A 20532-nucleotide genomic window follows, 5' to 3' on the forward strand; every position below is an offset into this window, starting at 1 on the left:
AGGGTCTGGTTCAAACTAGATTTTAGTGCTAGATGTGGGAGGACCTGAGGATTACCACAGTGCATTCCCTTACACACCCACAAGCCTCAGAGCCCAAGTTTAGTACAGCCAAAGACTTTTGCCACTTTGAAAAGGCCCTGGCATGTTATATTAAATCTGTCTACAGGACGGCATACAGGAACTACTGCAAAAGTGGGTAGGAGTGCCCACAGGAACATTGACCCCATTGGTTAGGGAATGCTCAGGAGTCACCACATTGCCACGACCCTCTAGCTGGCTCCAGATATAAATAAGGCATCCCCAGGTACCTCTTTGGAACACTTACAGGGCCTGTAGAAGAATGGAAGAGAGCTTGACCTGCTGCCTGGGACCAGTGAAGAACTCTGAAGCACTAGACCTTCTCCCCCTTTACCTAGGACAAAGACATGGACTCCATTGGTTATTTGGCTTATCTTCTGTATGTCTACAGGAGCACAAAAAGCTGCAAGAGGCCTTTCCCTACAATTCTCAGCTGACCAGTGGCCACTGACATTTGTGCTATATTGTGCTGGTGGCCTCGGCCTGGCACCATGTAAGTCGGTAGGTGCCTGCTCTTTAGGTCCTGGAGGGCTTAGTGTGGTTGCTCACGCATGTGGAAAAAGTTTGGAAACTTTTGCTCCAGAGTCAAGGAAGTCTACTGCAAAAAGTCCCCGACCAGCAGTTCTACTGCATCAGATGGAATTTCAGATTTGTTTCTCTGAAAGCCTCCAGCATCTCTGCAAAAACAACAAAGTCCCTTTCTGTTTAGGTGCTTTGAAACGTTTTCAAGCAGAAACATTAAAAGGTCCAGAACTTTAGCAGGACCAATCTTCAGCAAGTATCCAACTGGTAGTTCCACAGAACTTGCGACAATCTCAGATTTGTCCTGCATGGAGACAATGTTTTGTTTAAAAAAATGACAAAGTCTCCTTTTGAATTAGAACTTAAAAACTTTTTCAACCTTTTGGCTTCCAGACTTTTACCAGGACTAATCCACTTGTATCCTACCAGGATACCATCACAATCAGCCTCACATCGCGCCTAGATCCTGTTCTACTGCTTCCACTGGTTATCCTTGCAACTTTGTGCTTTTTGGCGCTATTTTCACTTAAATCTGTAAAAAATCTTCAGTTCCCCATTCTGGATTTGTGTCATTTTAGTCTTGTTTTACTTATGGGGTGTTTCTCTTTATTGTCAAATAGGTTGTGGAATTTTAATATGTTTTGAGTGAATCTTTTGACTCTATATGCAATGTTTAACTACTTCACACATTTCCTTTGATATGAGCCTGGCTGCTATTTCTGTCACGTTTCCAGGGATTGAGCACAGGTTTATTTAGTTTGTGTGACATCGAGCAGGGGGCAGTGTCATTCTTTTTTTTATAAACAGCATGAACTAAACCCAATGTTATTGGATCTCTTTACATGAGCACCAGTTACATTACAGAAGGACTCATTCAAAGCCCTCCACAACAAGGGACCGGAATACCTCAACAGACGCCTCAGCTTCTACGTCCCCACCCGCCCCCTCCGCTCCGCTGGCCTCGCACTTGCTGCCGTCCCTCGCACCCGCCGCTCCACGGCGGGTGGGAGATCTTTCTCCTTCCTGGCGGCCAAGACCTGGAACTCCCTCCCCACCAGCCTCAGGACCACCCAGGACCACTCCGCTTTCCGGAGACTCCTAAAGACTTGGCTGTTCGAGCAGCGATAACCCCCCCTTTCCCCCCTAGCGCCTTGAGACCCGCACGGGTGAGTAGCGCGCTTTATAAATGTTAATGATTTGATTCATTTCTGTAGGCATGGGGAGATTAAGTTTTGAGATTACTTTTGAGGTGGACACTTGACCATCTCAAATTATAATCCACTTTTAATAATCCACTTTTCTACATTGTTCATGTCTAGATCCCCGTGTCCTATGCAGTCACTTTTATCCTTTCTTCTGTTTATGAAACCATGGATGAAAGTGCTCTGAAGCAGCCACAAGGCTACTACAGAAAGCACTGGGAATACATCAATGTTGCCAATCCACCCCCTTGTTACGCACATCACTCACTGATCTACAGTGCCTGGTCAGATCTGTAAAGATGCTGAATAAATCTTGCCTTCTCCCCTCTGCCTATGTGCCCGGTGCCATCTGCCTACAGAATCCCCTGGTACCTCCTTTGCGTGCTTTGCCAGTGCTCTACTCTCTTCAGTGGCTCCCTGTGACAGGTAAGGTAAATAGTTTGTGACAGCCAATCTGCCTGTTTTTGTTTCCAGTGGTTTCATTCTTTGTGCTTACGCCCCTACAGAAAAATGCGAAAAGCTGTTGTTTTAAGTGGGAGGGGAGGCCTGATAATTCAGATCCCCTGTGCCGCAAGACCAAGGGGAGGCAGCAGATCAATGCCCTTGAGAGCCCTGAGTTTGCTGTTCTGATGTAAGAGTAACGAATACCAGGTTTTTGATAATGATTTCTGATGGAAGCCATCCATTACAGCTGTTTCTCACTGTGTGACATGTTATAGAAACACAAGGGAAACCCATGGATATCTAGGGACCAGCCGCAATTATTGTTTTACTGAACGCTGGTCCCTAACAAAACACATATCAACTATCGATTGTACCCAGCCGAAATGCTCAATCAACAATTAAAAAAAAAGATTTATTTATTGATTAAACTGGAAATTGGTGGGTAAGAACCATCAGAGGGCGCACAACTGAAGCGACTCAGGCGTTAGTATGTGACATAAATAGGGATATAGTCACAAATGAACACAACACTTCTGCCCCTATGATCAGTGGAAAGACCACCTCAACCATCTTCTACTTCCCCTGAGTCTCCCTTGACTCGAGCATCGTATTGTCACCTCCACCACTGCGAGCCTTCCTCAGGTCTGCGGCGACCCCAGGGATACAGAGGACCTCTTACTACTGAGCATGGTTCTTGCCCTGTCCTCCTAAAGAGTAGGGTCTTGGCATCAGCAGAAGAAGGTGAGAGCAGAAGGCATGCACTTGGCATGGGCAGTGCAGGGGCCTCCAGGCACAGCCCCATCGTGCATTTCACTGCCCGAATTTCGGGCAGTGAAATGCACAACAGGTGCTACTGCACCCGCTGCACATCAACATTGCCACCGGCACTATTACGAGCCGGCGGCAATGTTGATGTGGCTTTTCCGCTGGGCCAGCGGACGGAAACACTGTTACCGTCTGCTGGACCATGCAGAAAAGTCATAATAGGGAGCCAGATATACTGCTAGCACTGGTGGTATACTGGTGCCCACAGCTTCGGCGGTCTTGGAGAAAGGCCGCCGAAGTTGTAATGAGGGCCTACATGTATATGGGAATGGAATGACTCGGGCAGCAGAGGATGGCATACACCTAACTCTTTTATCTGTTTGGAATGGAGTGTGGGAAGGAATGCCAAAGAGATGTGTGGAACAGCAGCAGAAGATCCGGTCACTCTCCCACTGTGCAACTACCCCGCGGGGTCAGATTTCAAGAGTATGGAATGGGAGGATTTGGGGCAAAAGGGGTACAAATAGGATAATGCACCAACTTCAGCTCATAAGGGTATTTGACATCATCAAGAGGTCCATTGGCAATATAGAGTCACGAGGGTGCAGTCTAAGCGCCTTTCTTTATAGGGTCACACAATTTTAAGGTGCCCTGCATTATCCTTTCAGGGTACACTTGAGCGTACATTATTCTATGTACTAAGTGATTATTTTCCCCATGCAACAGAGCCCACAACTTGTACCACGTCATGTGCACGTAGATCATGCAGCCCTTTTTTATATTTGTATTCTGAGATTTGTAATTTTGTTTTTCAGTTTACGAAAAACAGAACCTAAGACCCATAATAGAAAGAGAATGTAAGACCCAGATGAACTGTGCACACCTGACGGACAGTAGTCCATCTGGGTTTAAGATTTTGGCACATATTAATGCTCGGTTTGTGCTGAATTAGCATCCCTTTTTTACACTAATTCAGCACAAACCTAACTCCATATTTATACTTTGGCACGTCTAGCGCCAAAGTTATGGAGTTAACGTCGTTTTCTGGACGTGAAAACCTACCTTGCGTCAATGGCATGCAAGGTAGGCGTTCCGGTCCAGAAATGGACGAAATGCCCTTTGCGCCATATTTATCCCCCCGACTAAAATCCAGCAACGGGGAATGGGGGCCTTAAATAATGGTGCTAAGCTTGCTTAGCGCCATTATTTAAAGCCTGGGTATGGGCAGGCGTAAGGGGACCAGTAGACATATTTCCATGGTCAGAGACCATGGAAAGTGAACACAGGTGCCCTTCCCTGGCCCCAGGTACACCCCCACCTACCCCCACCCACACCAGAGGGACACCACAGGATGGTGGACCCATCACAGGTAAGTCCTGATAAGTATATATATATTTTTTTTTAATTTTCCCTGCTCGGGGCCCTGTCATGGGTGCCCCCTGCACAGCGCTGGCCCCAATGGCCATGCCTGGTGACATTTGTTCCCTGGGCATGGCCATTGGGGTGGTGGGCATGGCTCCTGTCTTTACTAAGACAGGAGCCATGTCCATGGGGGTTGTGCGCCAGAAAATGGCGCTACACTGCTTTGAGGCACTTTTCTGTCTCTAAACAGTGTGGCACCATAATTCGGGGCACAAGCCCCGGTTTCCCCTATGCCTCCCCCGCCCTGTTAGCATCCTGGATGCTAACAGGGCATTAGCGCCGGCTAGCGCCATTCCATAAATATGGCGCCCGGACTGGGTCTTGGAATGGCGCTAGCCGGCGCTATACTTTTTCATGCAAAACTGCGCTAATGCAGTTTTGCGTGAAAAAGTATAAATCTGGCCCTTTGTTCTCCCACTACTCCATGTTGGCCTAGAACAGTAGCCCCTTCCCTCATATCCCACAGATTCGCTTTGATTCCTGTGGCGCTGCCAGGTGGAGAGGCAGCGGTGGTGGTGGTGATCTGTTTGAGGGTCTTGGAACTGACATGCTCCGGAAGAGGAGGTACACCTGCCTGAATCCTTATTTTTCTTCCTTGTAGTATGTGGTGGACGCAGGAGTATGGGCAGTGGGTCAGGTCAGCCATTCTAGACAAGTGGGCACATGTCCTGGGCAGGGAGTCGAGCGGGGGCCTGCACTGTGGTGCTTTTTGATGCAAGGAGTCCTTCTGCCGCAGGTCACACCACAAATGGGGGACAGCCCACACTGTGGCGCACCGGTTGACTTGAGGCAGTGGGATGCGAATACCACCTGGAGAATATATCGCTGCAAGGGCTCCCTTATCCTGTGAGTGAGGTTGTGAAAGGGGAAGGAAGGCTGCCCACAAACACAGCAACACAAAGAGTAGGTGATGATGTGAAGCCACTCTCCACTTATAATAATTTATTACAAGTGAGGTGTCTTGGAAATGTCTCATTACAGGCACGCTTTGACATCCAAACGTGTCTGCTTTGGGAAAGTAAAGACCAGGACTATACAGTGAAATAGCGGTTTCTTACTTGTTATTCACACATAAAGCTGCAGATGTACAGATCACAACAAAAGGGTGTTTTTCTCTGCATCATTCCCGGTGACGTCATAGACACCTTGGGAGACATTTACTGGATGAGCAGAATGGGCAGTGGTGGGCGATGGTGGTGGTTTTTGCATTGTCTTCTGTCTTGTGAGTGAGATGTTGTCGAGTGTGACCATGGTAAGCTATGAAGGAGGCAGAAAGAGCAGAGGATTTTAGTAGGAATTCAGGAAGCTTTGAGAGGAGATGTGCTTCACTGAGTGATGTCATAATTCAGCAATTAAAAGGCCTTATTTTATAGCTCCACCATTATAACTAAGGCTCCCACTTTTGCATATTTTTCAGATAATTACAGGCGTAAAACACCTATTTTCTGTCTCTGTATTATTTTTCAATTAAGGAAGAAAGCTGAAAACAGATCTTCTTTTGATTGATCCTCAAGACTGTCAATATTGACACATGAGCCAATAGCTCCGCAGACACGTGAGCCAATAGCTTTGTGGACTGACACACACGTGAGCCAGTCGCTGTGCAGACTGAGAGACATGGGAACCAATGGACAGACAGACACATGAGCCAATAGCTTTGTGGACTGACAGACACGTGAGCTAGTAGCTGTGCAGACTGAGAGATATGGGAACCTATAGCTGTGTGGACTGACAGACACATGAGCCATTAGCTGTGGGGATTGACAAACATATGAGCCAATAGCTGTGTGGACTGACAGACGTGAGCCAATAGCTGTGTGGACTGACCAGCAGTGGGGTTTAAGGTTCCCTGAAGAAGCTTAAAAAGCTGCAGATGTGTATGTGTTTGCACTATAATGCTAAAGTTTTCAAGTGTCACCAAAGGGCTGGGAACTAGCCATCTTCAGAGGTAATATTCTAAAGACGTTTTAAGAACATGGAAATGAAAGTCCCCTTGGCCAGTGTTGGACCTGCCATCCTTGGTGTGGTTTTCCCCTAACATTTTGCCTTCCAGCTTCCTATATTGCTGACTTCATTTCTGCTGGATTTAGGACTCTCTGCACTTTACCACTGCTATCTAGCGCTAAGATGCCTGTGCTCTCTCCTTTAAACATGGTAAAACTGGCTAACACCTGATTGGCCTATTTTATTTACTTGTGAGTACCTAGTAAAGGGGTACTATATGTACTCAGAGCCTGTACGTTAAATGTTACTAGTAGGCCTGCTGCACAGATTGTGCCACCCTCTTAACTTGCCCTTTAAACATGTATCAGGCCTGTGGGTGGAGTTTTAAACTGCTTTTTCAACCCAGCAAGGTACACCTGTTGCCAGGCCAAAACCTCCCTTTTTAATACATATAAGTCAGCCCTAAGGTATGCCCTGCACAAGCCAGAGGGCAGGTGCAGTGTATTTAAGGAGTTGGACATGTACATTTAGGTTTTACATGTCCTGGTAGTGAAAAACATTTACATTCGTATTTTACTACTGTGAGGCCTTCCTCTCCCATAGGATAACATGGGGTTAACTTATTACTTCTTATAAGTGATAACTTTATATTCGGAAAAGTTGGGAATATTGAGTTTGTTGTCTAAAAAACTGTAATTAAAAGCCCTCTTTTAAGTCACGATTCTGAAAATCCCACTTTTAGAAAGTTGGCATTTTATTGTCCTAACTATTTGTTGGCTGCAACCTATCCCTGGGTCACATGACGAGGTGTAACTGGCAGTTGGTCTTCGTTTACTGCTCCCAGACATTGGGACAAAGGGAAGATAGGTGTTGGCAGGATGGGCCACTCTGCGTTGATGATGGGGAAGAGCTGTCACCTACCACACTTGCACATCACAAAGTCTCTGCCTGGGCACACTTGTAAAGGGTTCTACCCTAGTCTATTGTGAGCCCAAACAAACTGGGGCCAGGGCAGGGAGTAGGGGATGCCTTACTCCTCAGGGGGATGGAAACCTGCAGAACCTTCTCCTACTTTACAGTGGGTACCAGGTATAAATATTAGGCTACAGACCCCAAAATGCCAGTACATATCTGGACCTGTGGAACACCCAGAAGAAGGACTGCTGTGCTGCTCTGCAAGAAGGACTGCCACTCTGCTGTCCTGCTGCCCTGCTGCCTGAGTAAAGGCCTAAACCTGCTTCCTGAACCCAGGACTGCTAGACTGACTCCAAGGGCCATTGTGCCAGCCTCTTGATCAGAAGCCTCAGGGACAGAAAATACTTAGGCCCATATTTATATTTTTTTAGAGCTGCATTTGCACATTTTTTTGACGCAAAAACGTCGCAAACTTACAAAATACAATTGTATTTTGCAAGTTTGTGCCACTTTTGCGTAAATAAATGACACAAATGCAGTGCTAAAAAAGTATAAATATGGGCCTTAATTCGCCTTGAGCGACAGCACTATTCCAGCCAAGAACCCTGCCCTCCCAAGTGGTGCCACTCTAGACCTGGAGACTCGGAAGTGAACCTAAATGTGATCTGCCAGCCCAACTGTGGTCCCAGCAGAACAGACGTAGAGCAACGCATCTCCTCCAAGAACCTCCGCATCGGAGCCACTACGCAGCGTAACGCCTCTCAGAATTTTGCATCGGAACTACTGTTCATTGCAACCCCAACTCAGGATGTCGCATCGCGGCCCGCAGCCTCATTGAAACCCCTGCTGTGCGATGAATCCTCAATGCAGAACTTTGCATCACAAGCCCCTAATAGACATAATTCTTGATGACGACACAGGACCTCACATGGTAGCCTTGAAGCTTCTTCACAACCGACGCTGCACGACGCATCTCTATACCATTATCTTGCATTGCCTCGGCTGTATGACATCCTCGGCACGGGACCTCACAATACTCCACAACCAGCATTTAAGGTACTCATCTTAAGCAAGCCTAACTGGCTCCCTGTAGCAATTGAATATCTCTGGTTCCACTGATTGGATTTTTGTCATTTAGGGCCAGATGTAGCAACCGTTTTGCATGGCGCAAACTGCGAAATTCGCAGTTTGCAGCATGCAAAACGGGCATCGCGATGCACATTCCCATTTTGCGAGTGGGTACCGACTCGCAAAATGGGAATGCGACTCGCAAATAGGAAGGGGTGTTCCCTTCCTATTTGCGATTCGCACCGCGATGCAGAATTGCTTTGTGACCGCGGTCACAAAGCAATTCGCAGTTAGCACCCATGTCAAGTGTGAATGTTGCCAATGGACCACTGCCTACTCTGAAAAAATGAAACCAAATGGTTTCATTTTTTCTTGGTATTGCAACTCGTTTTCCTTTAAGGAAAACGGGCTGCAATACAAAAAAAAACTGCTTTATTAAAAAAGCAGTCACAGACATGGAGGTCTGCTGTCTCCAGCAGGCCACCATCCCTGTGAGTGCAGGGAATCGCAAGGAGGTCGCAAATTGCGACCCACCTCATTAATATTGATGAGGTGGGTCTTTGCGACCCCCCCTTGCGATTCGCAGATGGTGTCATGGACACCATTCTGCATATGATTTTGCGACTCGCAAATTGCGAGTCGCTCCGACTTGCAATTTCCAAGTCGCAAAATCATATCTACCTACATCTGTCCCTTTGTTCTTAAATGTTTTATTCAATTTGACTCTATTTTTCTAAATTGGTGTGGGGTTTTTCTTGTGCTGTGTTTCACTTTATTACTGCTTTAGAGTTTCATAAATCCTTTACACATTGCCCCTAAGAGTCAAGCCTGACTACTTTTGTGCCAAGCTACCAGAGGGTTAAGCACAGGTTAATTTGGGATTTGCTTGTGACTTCACCCTGGCAAGAACTGTGGCTCCTACTTGAGAAGGGTTTCACTCCCCTCAACCAGTAACTCAATTTCTTAAAGCCAGTCATTGTTCAAAGCAGTCAAGGAGCAGAGTAAACCTAGGCGATGGGCTTCTTAGGCATTTGCACAAGTGACTGCTCATTGAGACCAAAAATATGCTTTTTGTCTGTTGTGTGCACAATGAAAGTGAATCAGAAGTGAAATTCATCCTAACAGTGAGAGTAAACAACTTGAGCAGAATCAATAATGAGGAATAGCTGAATATGACAATTGCATTGGTTTTATTAGGTGGGAGAATCCTCAATTCTGCTTGAGGAAATTACTCTCTTTATCCTCATTTGAATAGTTCAGTCTCTGTACCAAAGCTGTAACAAAAATGATGAGCACAGACATGATGGAGGCTGCTTAAGGTTATGTGAGGCTAGGCACCTATATGTCAAAGAGTTCTACAGAACTTAAGATCTGCCCTGGTCCACGGAGAAGACGTAGTAGGGAATATTGAGGCCTCTGTCTAGACAAGACAAAACATTGTTACAACAATATCGAGGGACAAAATATCGAACAGGTAATTGCACCGAGGGAGGTAAGGATTTACCACACTTAACTCCACATCTATGTACCTTGCAAGATTTATACGTATATCTCCTTGGTACGTCTATGTGGACATAGGTATAGAAATTTTTTAGAAACTTGACATTTGATATTTTGTCTCTCAATATTGTTGTAACGAAATGCGGTCTCATAGCAATCCTGGACTGATTATTCCCAGCCTAAACGCACAGAGGAGTGAGGACCCACCTTTGATGTGGGAAGTTGAGGACCTAAATTAGACAAAAAAAGGCAAATAGATCCAAAGGACAAAAAAGACTGGGCACATTTGAAGGCAATAACCCTTAATTAGGATGAAAGGACTGTCTTTTTGCAGCTTTGACAATCTTGTAACCTTCACTAAAAAGGAATACAGGCACAAGCCCCCCAGGTGAAGGCAGAATCCTAGAATTCAATCTCTGGAATATGTGAACGCGGTAGAAAGTAAACAGACAATGAGGGATCATGTGTAACCAAATAAGATGCTGTCAATTCTTCAACATTCAAAGGTTGAAAAATGAACACCTTCACAAATGCCTCTATTAGGGTAGGTTGCACACCTTAAAACGTAATTTTTTACTGCTAATCAATATATAAATATTCATAATTCGATTAATCCAGGAGCAGGAGAAGCCTAATATTTTTTGATGACCATCCAATAGGACTACAGGTTTTAATAACTGTCGAAGTCAGGGCCACTGGAATTATTTCACTCTATAAGTACTAGTTTAACACCCGTGCACAGCTTTAAGCAGCCTTTGCAAAGGAACTTCTGTCGTGAGGGAACTTGTGCTTCTGCATTTTTAGGAATGTTCAATACGTTTGAGCTAGAAAAAAACATTTTTGTTACAATCTACATGTTATGCAGGAGGTGATGGATTATGTGGCAAATGTGGCAAACCTATACTTATGCCGAAAACGCAGTGGCCACAGAATAGCATAATTTCAGTGGCCCTGGTATTAATGCACTAGTGCCACGTTCAGAGTAGTGATGGAAATATTTATTCAGCTGATGGTACAGAGTTTACAACTATGGTATAGGCCACTCGGCCAAGGGAAAATGTTACATTTAGGAAAGCTATATCCATCCAAAGGCTAGTGGGAGGAGTTAAATAGGGATACATCTGGGGCCAGATGTAGCAAATTTGGAAATTGCGACTTGCAATTTGCGAGTCGGAGCGACTCGCAAATTGCAAGTCGCAATTTGCAATGCAGAACGGTGTCTCAGACACCGTCTGCGACTCGCTATGGGGTCACAATGACCCACCTCATTAATATTCATGAGGTGGGTCGCAAATTGCGGCCCCATAGCGAGTCTAGGCACTCGCAAACATGGATAAAGCAGTTTTTTTTTTTAAAGGAAAACGAGCTGCACTTAAAAAAAAAAACGAAACCTTTAGTTTCGGTATTTTTTCAGGGCAGGTAGTGGTCCCTTGGACCACTACCTGCCCTGAAAAAATAATTTGTGGTCCATTAACAAAGGGGAAGGGCCAATTTGCGAGTGGGTTACCATCCACTTGAAGTGGATGGTAACTGCGACACCATTTGCGACCGCATATGCGGTCGCAAATGGTATTGCATACCACTCCGAATCGCAAATAGGAAGGGGACACCCCTTCCTATTTGCGATTCTGAAATGCATTTTGCGAGTCGGTCCTGACTCGCAAAATGCATTTCTGCATTGGAAACTGGAATTTGCGACTTGCAAACGGCATTTTTTGCCGTTTGCGACTCGCAAATAGTTTCCTGCATCTGGCCCATAGTTATTTTCAGAGGCAACACGAGATACACAAGACAAACACAATATATGGACACATACGATACACAATACCACACAGACTAGGCCTGCCATCATGCAGTCATATGACTACTGCCTTGACATATGCCTATACTTGACTATGCCTATACCTGACAATTAATTTTAAGCGGGTTCCCAGAGTAAACCTGTTTTATGTAACACAATTGCTGAAATTGTGATTGTTTTTTCTTATGTAATCTTACTAGTATGACCCATGATGCCACCATGCAAAGACTGTGGTTTTCTACTCCGGTAAACCTATAAAATATGCTTCTGCTAGGTTGTGTCCCAGAGCTTTTTGCCTAATTTTCAGAGGCAGACTTCATGTCATCCCGCTACTGACTTTGTACTGAGAGATTTTATAGACCTTTTCCTCACTGAAATGAAGGCAGACTCTATGACAGTCTGGTATTTGATTCTATACTTAGACGTTCTTCTTGACTTACAATATATTGATGTTGATTTGAATTGGCAAGCCAAATTCCTTATTGCTTTCTGCAATGATTTTTAATTTGAGATAACCTTTTATGATTTTGATTTATAATCTTGTCTAGTGTAGGCCTCCTGTATTTGCCTTCGACCCTCGTGCTTTGAGACTTACATAGCCCTGGTCCCTTCAATCATCCCTTTGAATTTATCAATAAACGTCGGCTCCATACCTCCCCTCGATTCCTCTGGGTCAAAGGGTTTCCTTAGGCACACAACATAATTACATTTGTTGCATGAAGATTGGATCTAAGGTGTACGAATCAAAACCTGTGACCTTTAAAGTACCTTCCTTTTTTACACAGAAATAGATGTTATCAGTACAAGTTTATTTCCATTACTTAGTTTCTTCCAAGTAAAAGGGGTTATCCTTCATTACCATAGGCGGGAATACTAAACTAAGTCATGCGCTACATTTCTCCAGCCCACCAGTAGAGGAAAACTCTTTATTTATATGTGTTCCGTGTTACAAACCATCTAAAACGTGCATTAGTTGTGACAGCAGCATCACAAAATTGTTTGATTCATTTAAGCCTAGTCATATTTGAGAGCAGTGAGTAGGTACATTCACTTTACACACTTAATTTTGTAATCATTACTTTTGTTTTATCATTCTTTCACAAAGGCATTTAAAGTGTGTGAAGGAGTACTCCTGAAGTGCTACTTTTTATATTCCCTACTCCTATCAAGAAGATATGGATCCTGTGCGGCTTTCACTGCAGTGTGTTATACTCTGCTAAGTTACACAGTGTATTTGGAAAAAAGGAACTGGTGTACATTTCCTGATTTAGGTAGCAAATTGGGTTTGCAGTGCTTAGCAGTATGTGAGTCACAATCTATGCCTAACTATAAATTGAACCTTGAATTATTTGAGTGCCACATAAGAGTAAGGTTTCTTCACGCTTCAGTCACATTGTTAACTGAGAGTTTCCAGCCACACTGACATACCAATGCTCGGTGGGGACTAGGATTTTCGTAACCGGAAGTCCAAGAGGCTGATTCATAAAGGTACTTGTGAGTATGTAAAATGATACTTCAGGAGTATGTCAAAGAGTACTTCAGGAGTACACAAGTAGTACTTCAGGAGTACACAAGTAGTACTTCAAGAGTACACAAGTTGTACTTCAGGAGTTTGCCTTCACACACTTACTTTAAATGCCTTTGTGAAATGGTCCCTAAGTATGCAAGAGTCAGCGATGGAAAACGACTTGTCCAGGATCACACAAGGTGTAAAGTAAACGTGAGACCAGTGTTAGAAATTGAACACAGGTCCTTTGTTTCCAGTGGCAAGGTAGATAGCTTTTTACCACATTGCTACCTCAAGCGAGTGAATGTTGGAGGGAGTTTTGAATGGGTGGCGCGTGTGCAAGTAAGTGATGAGTGTGCAGGCAAATGAGTGACCTAATGAGTGAGTGATGAACATGTGAATAGTTGATGTTCAGGTAACCGGGGACATGATGGGTTAAAAATGGTGGGTGTAAGTGCACCTGACTGGTAACTGGAAAGTAAAAAGATAATTGAGTGGTGAGTAGGGAGTGTCTGGACAAGTGAATAAATAATGGAAAGTAAGTGAGTGAGTACTGAATAAGATGTTAGTGGGTGGTACATTCTGAGTAAATAAATGAAAAAGATCTCAGTGAGGGGAAAAAAGTGACTATCAGTGGATGATGGTCGGAAGTGGGTGAGAGGCAAGCATTTAAGTGAGTGAATGGAAAGTGAGAGTTAGAGAATGATGTGATTGAAAGAGGTATAAGAGGAAATAATTAGGTTAGCAGTGTGGTAAATATGAGAGGGAGTGATTGGCTAGGTCACCAATTCAGGGGAACCGATTGTGAAAATAAGTGATGGGTGGGAACTGAGTGGCAGACTGAGTTATGAGTGGAAAAGGATCATGTAGAGGAGATGTAAGTGAAAGTGTAAGTGAATGATAATGCTATGCCAGTGACAAGAGGTAGGTTAATGAGTGGTAAGTGTTTAAGTAAGTGATGAAAGGGAAGTGAGAGCACAAGAGGCATGAGTCGAAGGTGAGTGTGTAATTTTATAACTGGATTGTGAGAGGGGATTCTGCAAGTGAGTGAAGAGTGGGAAATTAATCCACATGTAAATGATGAGCCTGACAGAAGTGTCAGATGAAGTGGGAAATGGATGTGGGAGTGAGAAAAGAAGGTGGGTGAGTGAGTGACAATTAAATCGGTGAGGAGGTGGTGACTGATAAGTGCATAATCAATGGATTCTAGCAAGACACAGGGGTAGTAGAGGACGAGTGATTCTGGGGTGAGATGTGGGTAAATGGACGAGTGAAGAGGGGGACATGAGTTTGTGAGTAAAGAGTGAGAACTAAACAGGTGAGTGAGTCATGGGTGAGAAGTGTGTGTGCAGGTGTAGTGAGTGTAAAATCAGTAAGCGGGTGTAAAATGAGTGGGGATGTGTGGAGTTAGAGTAAGAGAATGAAAACCAAGGAGTTAGTGGGGGAGTTTGAAGAGTTTTATGTGAGTAAACAAATGAGCGAGGACTGAGTAATGAGGAGGTAAGTGGATGGTAAGCAGCTATGCTGTGTGTATGAGTGCTCAAACAGGTCCTCCCGCTGCGTGTTAGCTTCAGCGACTGGTCACTGGTCGCAGCATTGGAGTAAGCCGACGCATGCAAAGAAAGAGGAGTAAAAAGTAAGGCAGAAGGTAGAGGAGTGACATAGGTATGCGCGTCTCCATTGCGCCTCACCAGGCTTGGTGCACTGTACTGTTAGGCCAGATGATGCGGCACTGGAAGCCGGTGGTCACGCCGTCTTTCATCTGGAAGGAGACCAGGGTGTTGTAGATGGGGTAGGGTACCATCATAATGGTGGAGATGATCCAGGTGGCAGCGATGACGCGGTAGGCATGGGAACGCGTCTGCCAGACGCGGGATTTGAGCGGGTTGCAGATGGCGCTGTACCGTTCAATAGCAATGGCCACCAGGCTGAAGGTGGAGACACTGACAGACAGCCCTAAAGAGGAACAAATAACACAAATCAGAATGCATAACAGCATGGAGCCACCAAAATCACTTCTAGTGCACTACACACATTATTTTAGGATTATTGAGGCAAACAGGCATGCCAAGTAGTGTAGTACCTACTTTCAAATATTGTGACTAGCGGTAAAAAAAAGTTTGTCAAAATGCAGGTCCCAGCAAGGTATTCTAGGTAGTGGTCCCTGCCATGAGGTTGAATGCCATAGGGTCAGTGTGAGTCACTGTGGCGCTCTGCACCTCTGTAAGAGCAGGAGGGTGGGGTCTAGGCCTGGCAAGACACCTATGACTGGACAGTGCAAAAGAAGCTCTATGATTCTGGAAAGATCATGGAACCACTGAGAACCATGAAATATTATGGGCACTTCTTTACTTAGTAACATAAGGAGAAGGATGTGCTCAGAGGAAACAAGTAAGTACTAACTTCACTGCCACAGCCAGACCCGGTGAACCCCACTCCTATTCTGAAGAATAATCTACGTATATCCCAGCCGTCCAAGGGTGCCAGAGGTGGAAAGGAATGACTGAACGGATCTGCATGCGGGGTTTCTGCAGAGGCCTGAAACCCAAGAACTAATGCATCACAACACTCTAAGATAGTGGGCTACCTTTTAAATAATGCTTGTGGTGCAAGAAGCAGTTTGGTAGACTCCAGGTTTTGGGGGCCATAGTATTGCACATGCGCAATATAACATAGGGCCAGATGTAGGACCCCGAGTTTTGCGACTCGTAATTTGTCACTCCTTTGCGAGTTGCAAATTGTGAGCCGCAAAATCGTATGTACAACAGTGTACTTTACACTGTTTGCGATTCGCAATGGGGTCGCAAATGACCTACCTCATGAATATTCATGAGGTAGGTCGCAATTTGTGACACCGTTGAGAATGGCCACCCTCACAGGGATGATGGCCTGCTGGAGACAGCAGACCACCATGTCTGTGACTGCTTTTAAATAAAACAGTTTTTTTTTTTTAAATGCAGCCCGTTTTCCTTAAATGAAAACGAGATGCATTTCAAAAACAAAAATTAAAAGTTTTCTTTTCAATTTTTCAGAGCAGGCAGTGGTCCATAGGACCACTGTCTGCTATGGACCACTGCCTGCTCTGAAAAAATAATTTTGCTGCCATTCACAAAGGGGAAGGGGTCCCATGGGGACCTGTTCCCGGTTGCAAATGGGTTAGCAACAGTTTGAAACTGGTGTTAACTGCAATTGTTTTGTGACCGCATTCACGGTCACAAAACAATGCTACATCGCGCTGCGACTTGCAATTAGGAAGGGAACGCCCCTTCCTAATTGCGACTCGCAAACCTATTTTGTGATTCGGTAAATAGGTTACCGAATCGCAAAATATGCTCTGTACATACCAAAATGGTTTTTTCCTGTCGCAAACGGTCCTATTTGCAAATCGGGCCGTTTGCGACAGGAAAAATGGTACATACATGTGCCCCATAATTTCTTGTTGAGCATGTTAATTCCATTGCATTGAGGTTTTGGTCTGATGCAAGTGACATAGGAGGTACCAATGGATAGTGCTGACTGGGGCCCTGGGAAGTGACTACTGGTGTACCTCATATCCAATGTCTGTGTCAGATCTGGACAGCCCCTCCCCCGATACCACATGGATCACTCTCCTTTCAGGTGTCCCCTGTCCCTTTAGGTGGGAAAATAAAGGGGTTCCCTCTGCGCCCTTCTTGGCAAAGAAAAGGGAACTCAAAAATCTTCCACAAGCTTAACAAATTTGCAAAGGATATAGCTGGTCTTTCAGGCCAGCCCAAGCACACTTGGGGAACCAGTTGTCGCTGGGTTTTACAGCTGAAGAGGATCCCGTGGCAGTCAACTTACTGCAGTTTCAAGGAAGGCCAGACAAACAGGCACATGCGAGGTTTCTGTATCTGCAGCACAAGGTATAGTTCTAAGCCTATAGTCGTGTAGTTGATCAGGATCTCTTTCCCTCCCACTGTGCACCATAACATTGAGGGGTCCTGGTTACAAGGTTCTCTACACTGTTCTCTCTCCAATCTGAATGCCACAGTGATAGCCGGTTCCCAAGGAAGGCAAGGGTATCCACCAAGTGAGTGAGATGTTTACCTGCAGGAAATCATTGTCCATAGGTCAAGAGTTCTGAATGACTCTAGTGATGTAAAGGGTTCAGGTGACATTAAATTCTATCAGGGCTGACTGCCCAGTCACCTTTCCCTGTTGATGATTTCCTTCTGGATCATCCTGCCCTGAATCAAGGACTCTTCCAGGTTAGAAGTAGGCCTAGTGGGCCGACTACCCTGGCATGCAAGAATGGGTCTCATCTTCTGTGGATGGCAGTTGCATCTACATTGGAACACCCTTCCTTTTCCAATGCATGGGCTCTGGGATTCTCCTGCTATAAACCTCCTGAAGACCCAAGAATGGAGATCCAAGCACCACAGCAGACAGCCCTGCATAGTGGTCCCCACATACTCGGGAGGGAAATGATGCCATGTCAGCTCAGGATCATTGGGAGAGGTGGGATGATGACCTTGGAGGTGACACTGTGGCCACATGACTGCTATGTTGATGCAATGAGCTTATGCATGCACAGAGGCTGTCCATTTTTCCTCTGCAGACCAAGAAAGAAAGTATCAGCATTGATGTCAATAGACGTTACTGTTGGCCACCAAATACTCCAGGCAGCTGGCAAGTGGCATGATGAAGAGGAGAGCATCCCCACGGTGCCACAAGTTAGTAAATGTGGGTGGCCCCAAAGAGTGGTGGCAAGGAATGTTGCAGAACTGCACAAAAGAAGAAGTCTACAGTTCATGAAGTTAGTACAGAAGAGTGAGAGTCGAGGGCAAGATGGACAATATTTCCATTCACAAAAAATGATTACACATTCCTCACCAATTTTTGCAAATGGGAAATAATTTTGCAAACCAACCTATGTACTAATAGGTCGCTTCACAAAATTCCAAATTATAGTGGGTTGAAATCCAATCTAAATCATTAATATTCAAGGCAAGGTGTAAATCCCAAATTTGGACTCACGACGTTTGGATGGCATCAGAAGTATGGTGGCCTGTTGATGTCAGAAAACCAACATGTCTGTGATCATAGTTAAATAAAGTAAACTTGTTTTTGTAAATGTAGCCTGTTTTACTAAGGGGAAACAGGGCTGCAGTTCGAAAGAAAAACTTTTTTTTTTTTTTTTTTTTTCTTTGAGATTTGACAATGGTCTCCTGGACTATTCTACTTCCAACAAACATATTTTTACATTCCAAAAGGGAAAGGGTTCCCAGTGGGACTCCTTCTCTTTTGTGAATGTGTCCCACACCACCTCAAGCGATTTCAACTTTTTAATGTTTTACCACTGACTTTCATATACTAAACATTGATACTTACCATAACAAAACACTATTCAGAAGAAATAGCCTAAAATCCCTCTTCAAAATAGCTATTCGTTCAGCCTTTCGAAATCCATTTTGGAATTTAGGTCCATATGTACGAACACTTTTTCCCATAGACACAGAATGGGTAAAAACCTTTGCTACATCTGGCCCTTAGTGATCTGTTACCGAATCGCAAAATGGGTTTAGTGCATTACAAAAAAGACATTTTCTCTTGAGGAAACCTGTGCTTTTGCAATTTGCAGACTTTGAGACTTTAAAATGGGTTTGTACATGAGGCTCTAAGTGCATATCCTCCAGTGTTAATTGCCCAAGCTTAGTACTAGATGTAGTGAAAGAGCACAGCCAGGCAGAGAGGGAGACGATAGCAACGGACCTGTGGAGCCCAGCATGAAGCATGGTGGAGCAGACTGTTAACATAATACACAGTGCGGCCATCCTTCTGTTGAGTTAACCCATTTTAGGTCCAGGGTTCCAGTGCCCTAGGGCAGGTTAACCACTGAAGAATCTAGATTTTACCTGCCTACTGACTTGCCTCTCAGTTCACTAATGGCATTGTTGTTGGGGGGGAGCCATGAATGTTTCTGAAACTTATCACTTTTAATGAATGTCAGTCTACGCGGCTTCCGCGTGTCAAAAAAATACACTTTCTTTAAATTTTGAAGAGACAGTATCATATCTTTACATTATGTTTGTTGCAAGACATACATGCCTAACGTTTTCATGACTTGGGTCGTGCACAAACACTTAGAGCTGAGCCACACCTATCGCTCGTCTCTGGCTTGGCTCGCTCAATTAATTTATCTGTGCAACCTCTGCTATTTGCGACCTCAGCTTAGTACATAGGGCTGTCAGTAAGTTGATAAAATGATTTGTAAAAAGCAGGGCTGAAAGCATGAAGCCGTGTGCACATGCACCAATTTGACAACTCTGCCATCAAAGCTTCTTTTAGGAGGGACGAAGAGAAGTGCATGCAGTGAAAATACATTTTAAATAAGTGATCCCAGGGCAGGGACTCCAGGTTGTTGTGTTGCACATGACTGCAGTCCCTGAGAGAACTACCAGGCAATGGTGGGATGGGCAGGGCGTAGTTTCAGCAGAGGTGTTTTGGGTGTGGCACACCTCTAACCCCGAACTTGGGTCATCTCACCACTCCAACCTGCGGCCCACCGCTTAATTAGTAGGGGAACATGAGATTCACACCCCCAAATCTCACTGACTAAGCTACACTCCTGGGAGCTTAGGCTATGGGTCTGAGCCTGAGGGGATATGCGACGTAGTTGTGAGTTTAGCTTTGAATAGTTTCAGACTTCGTGGAGTTTGTTAGATAGGTTTTTGGAAAAGATAGAGCAAGCAGAAAATATTAAAACCCAAAAATGGGGGGAACGAGTGCAGCAAAGCCATAAATAGGGCAGTTTATTGTGAAATTAGGGAACAGTGCTCTAAAGGACAGATGTACGTCCAATTAATTTTGCGAGTCCCTAATTGCAACTTTTTGTAAATCGCTATTAGAGACTCACAAAAAGAAATGTACAAATGTGTCTCAGACACATTTAGTGATTCCCAATGGGGTCGCAAAGACCTGCCTCATTAATATTTCTGAGGTAGGTCACAATTTGCAACCCCATTGGGAATAGCTGTACTCACAGGGATGGTGGCCTGCTGGGGACAGCAGACCACGTGATTGCTTTTAAATAAAGCAGTTATTTTTTTAATGCAGCCCGTATTCCTTAAAGGAAAACAGGGTGCATTTCAAACAAAAAAAAATGAAACGTTTTCTTTACATGTTTTCAGAGTAAGCAGTGGTCCCTGGGACCACTGCCTGCTCTGAAAACATAATTACGCTTCCATTCACAAAGTGGAATAAGTCCCTGGGGGCCCCTTCTCGTTTGCCAGCGGGTTACCACCAACTTAAAGTTGCTGGTAACTGCAAATGTTTTGCGACCGCATTCACAGTGGCAAAACATTCTTACATGCCAGTGCGCCTCGCTATTAGGAGGGGACGCC

At 44.8% G+C, this 20532-nt stretch overlaps 1 protein-coding gene across 1 annotated transcript in view; it reads right to left on the reverse strand.

Moving 5' to 3' along the window:
- Nucleotides 1–20532, reverse strand: part of CCKBR (cholecystokinin B receptor) — a 248525-nt gene that overhangs the window by 37438 nt on the left and 190555 nt on the right. The window contains exon 3 of the mRNA XM_069203672.1: nt 14860–15124. Coding sequence (XP_069059773.1) covers nt 14860–15124 — 265 coding nt within the window. The remainder of the gene's footprint in view (nt 1–14859; nt 15125–20532) is intronic.

The sequence above is a fragment of the Pleurodeles waltl genome, chromosome 8 (genome assembly GCF_031143425.1).
Source record: "Pleurodeles waltl isolate 20211129_DDA chromosome 8, aPleWal1.hap1.20221129, whole genome shotgun sequence".
Lineage (NCBI taxonomy): Eukaryota > Metazoa > Chordata > Amphibia > Caudata > Salamandridae > Pleurodeles > Pleurodeles waltl.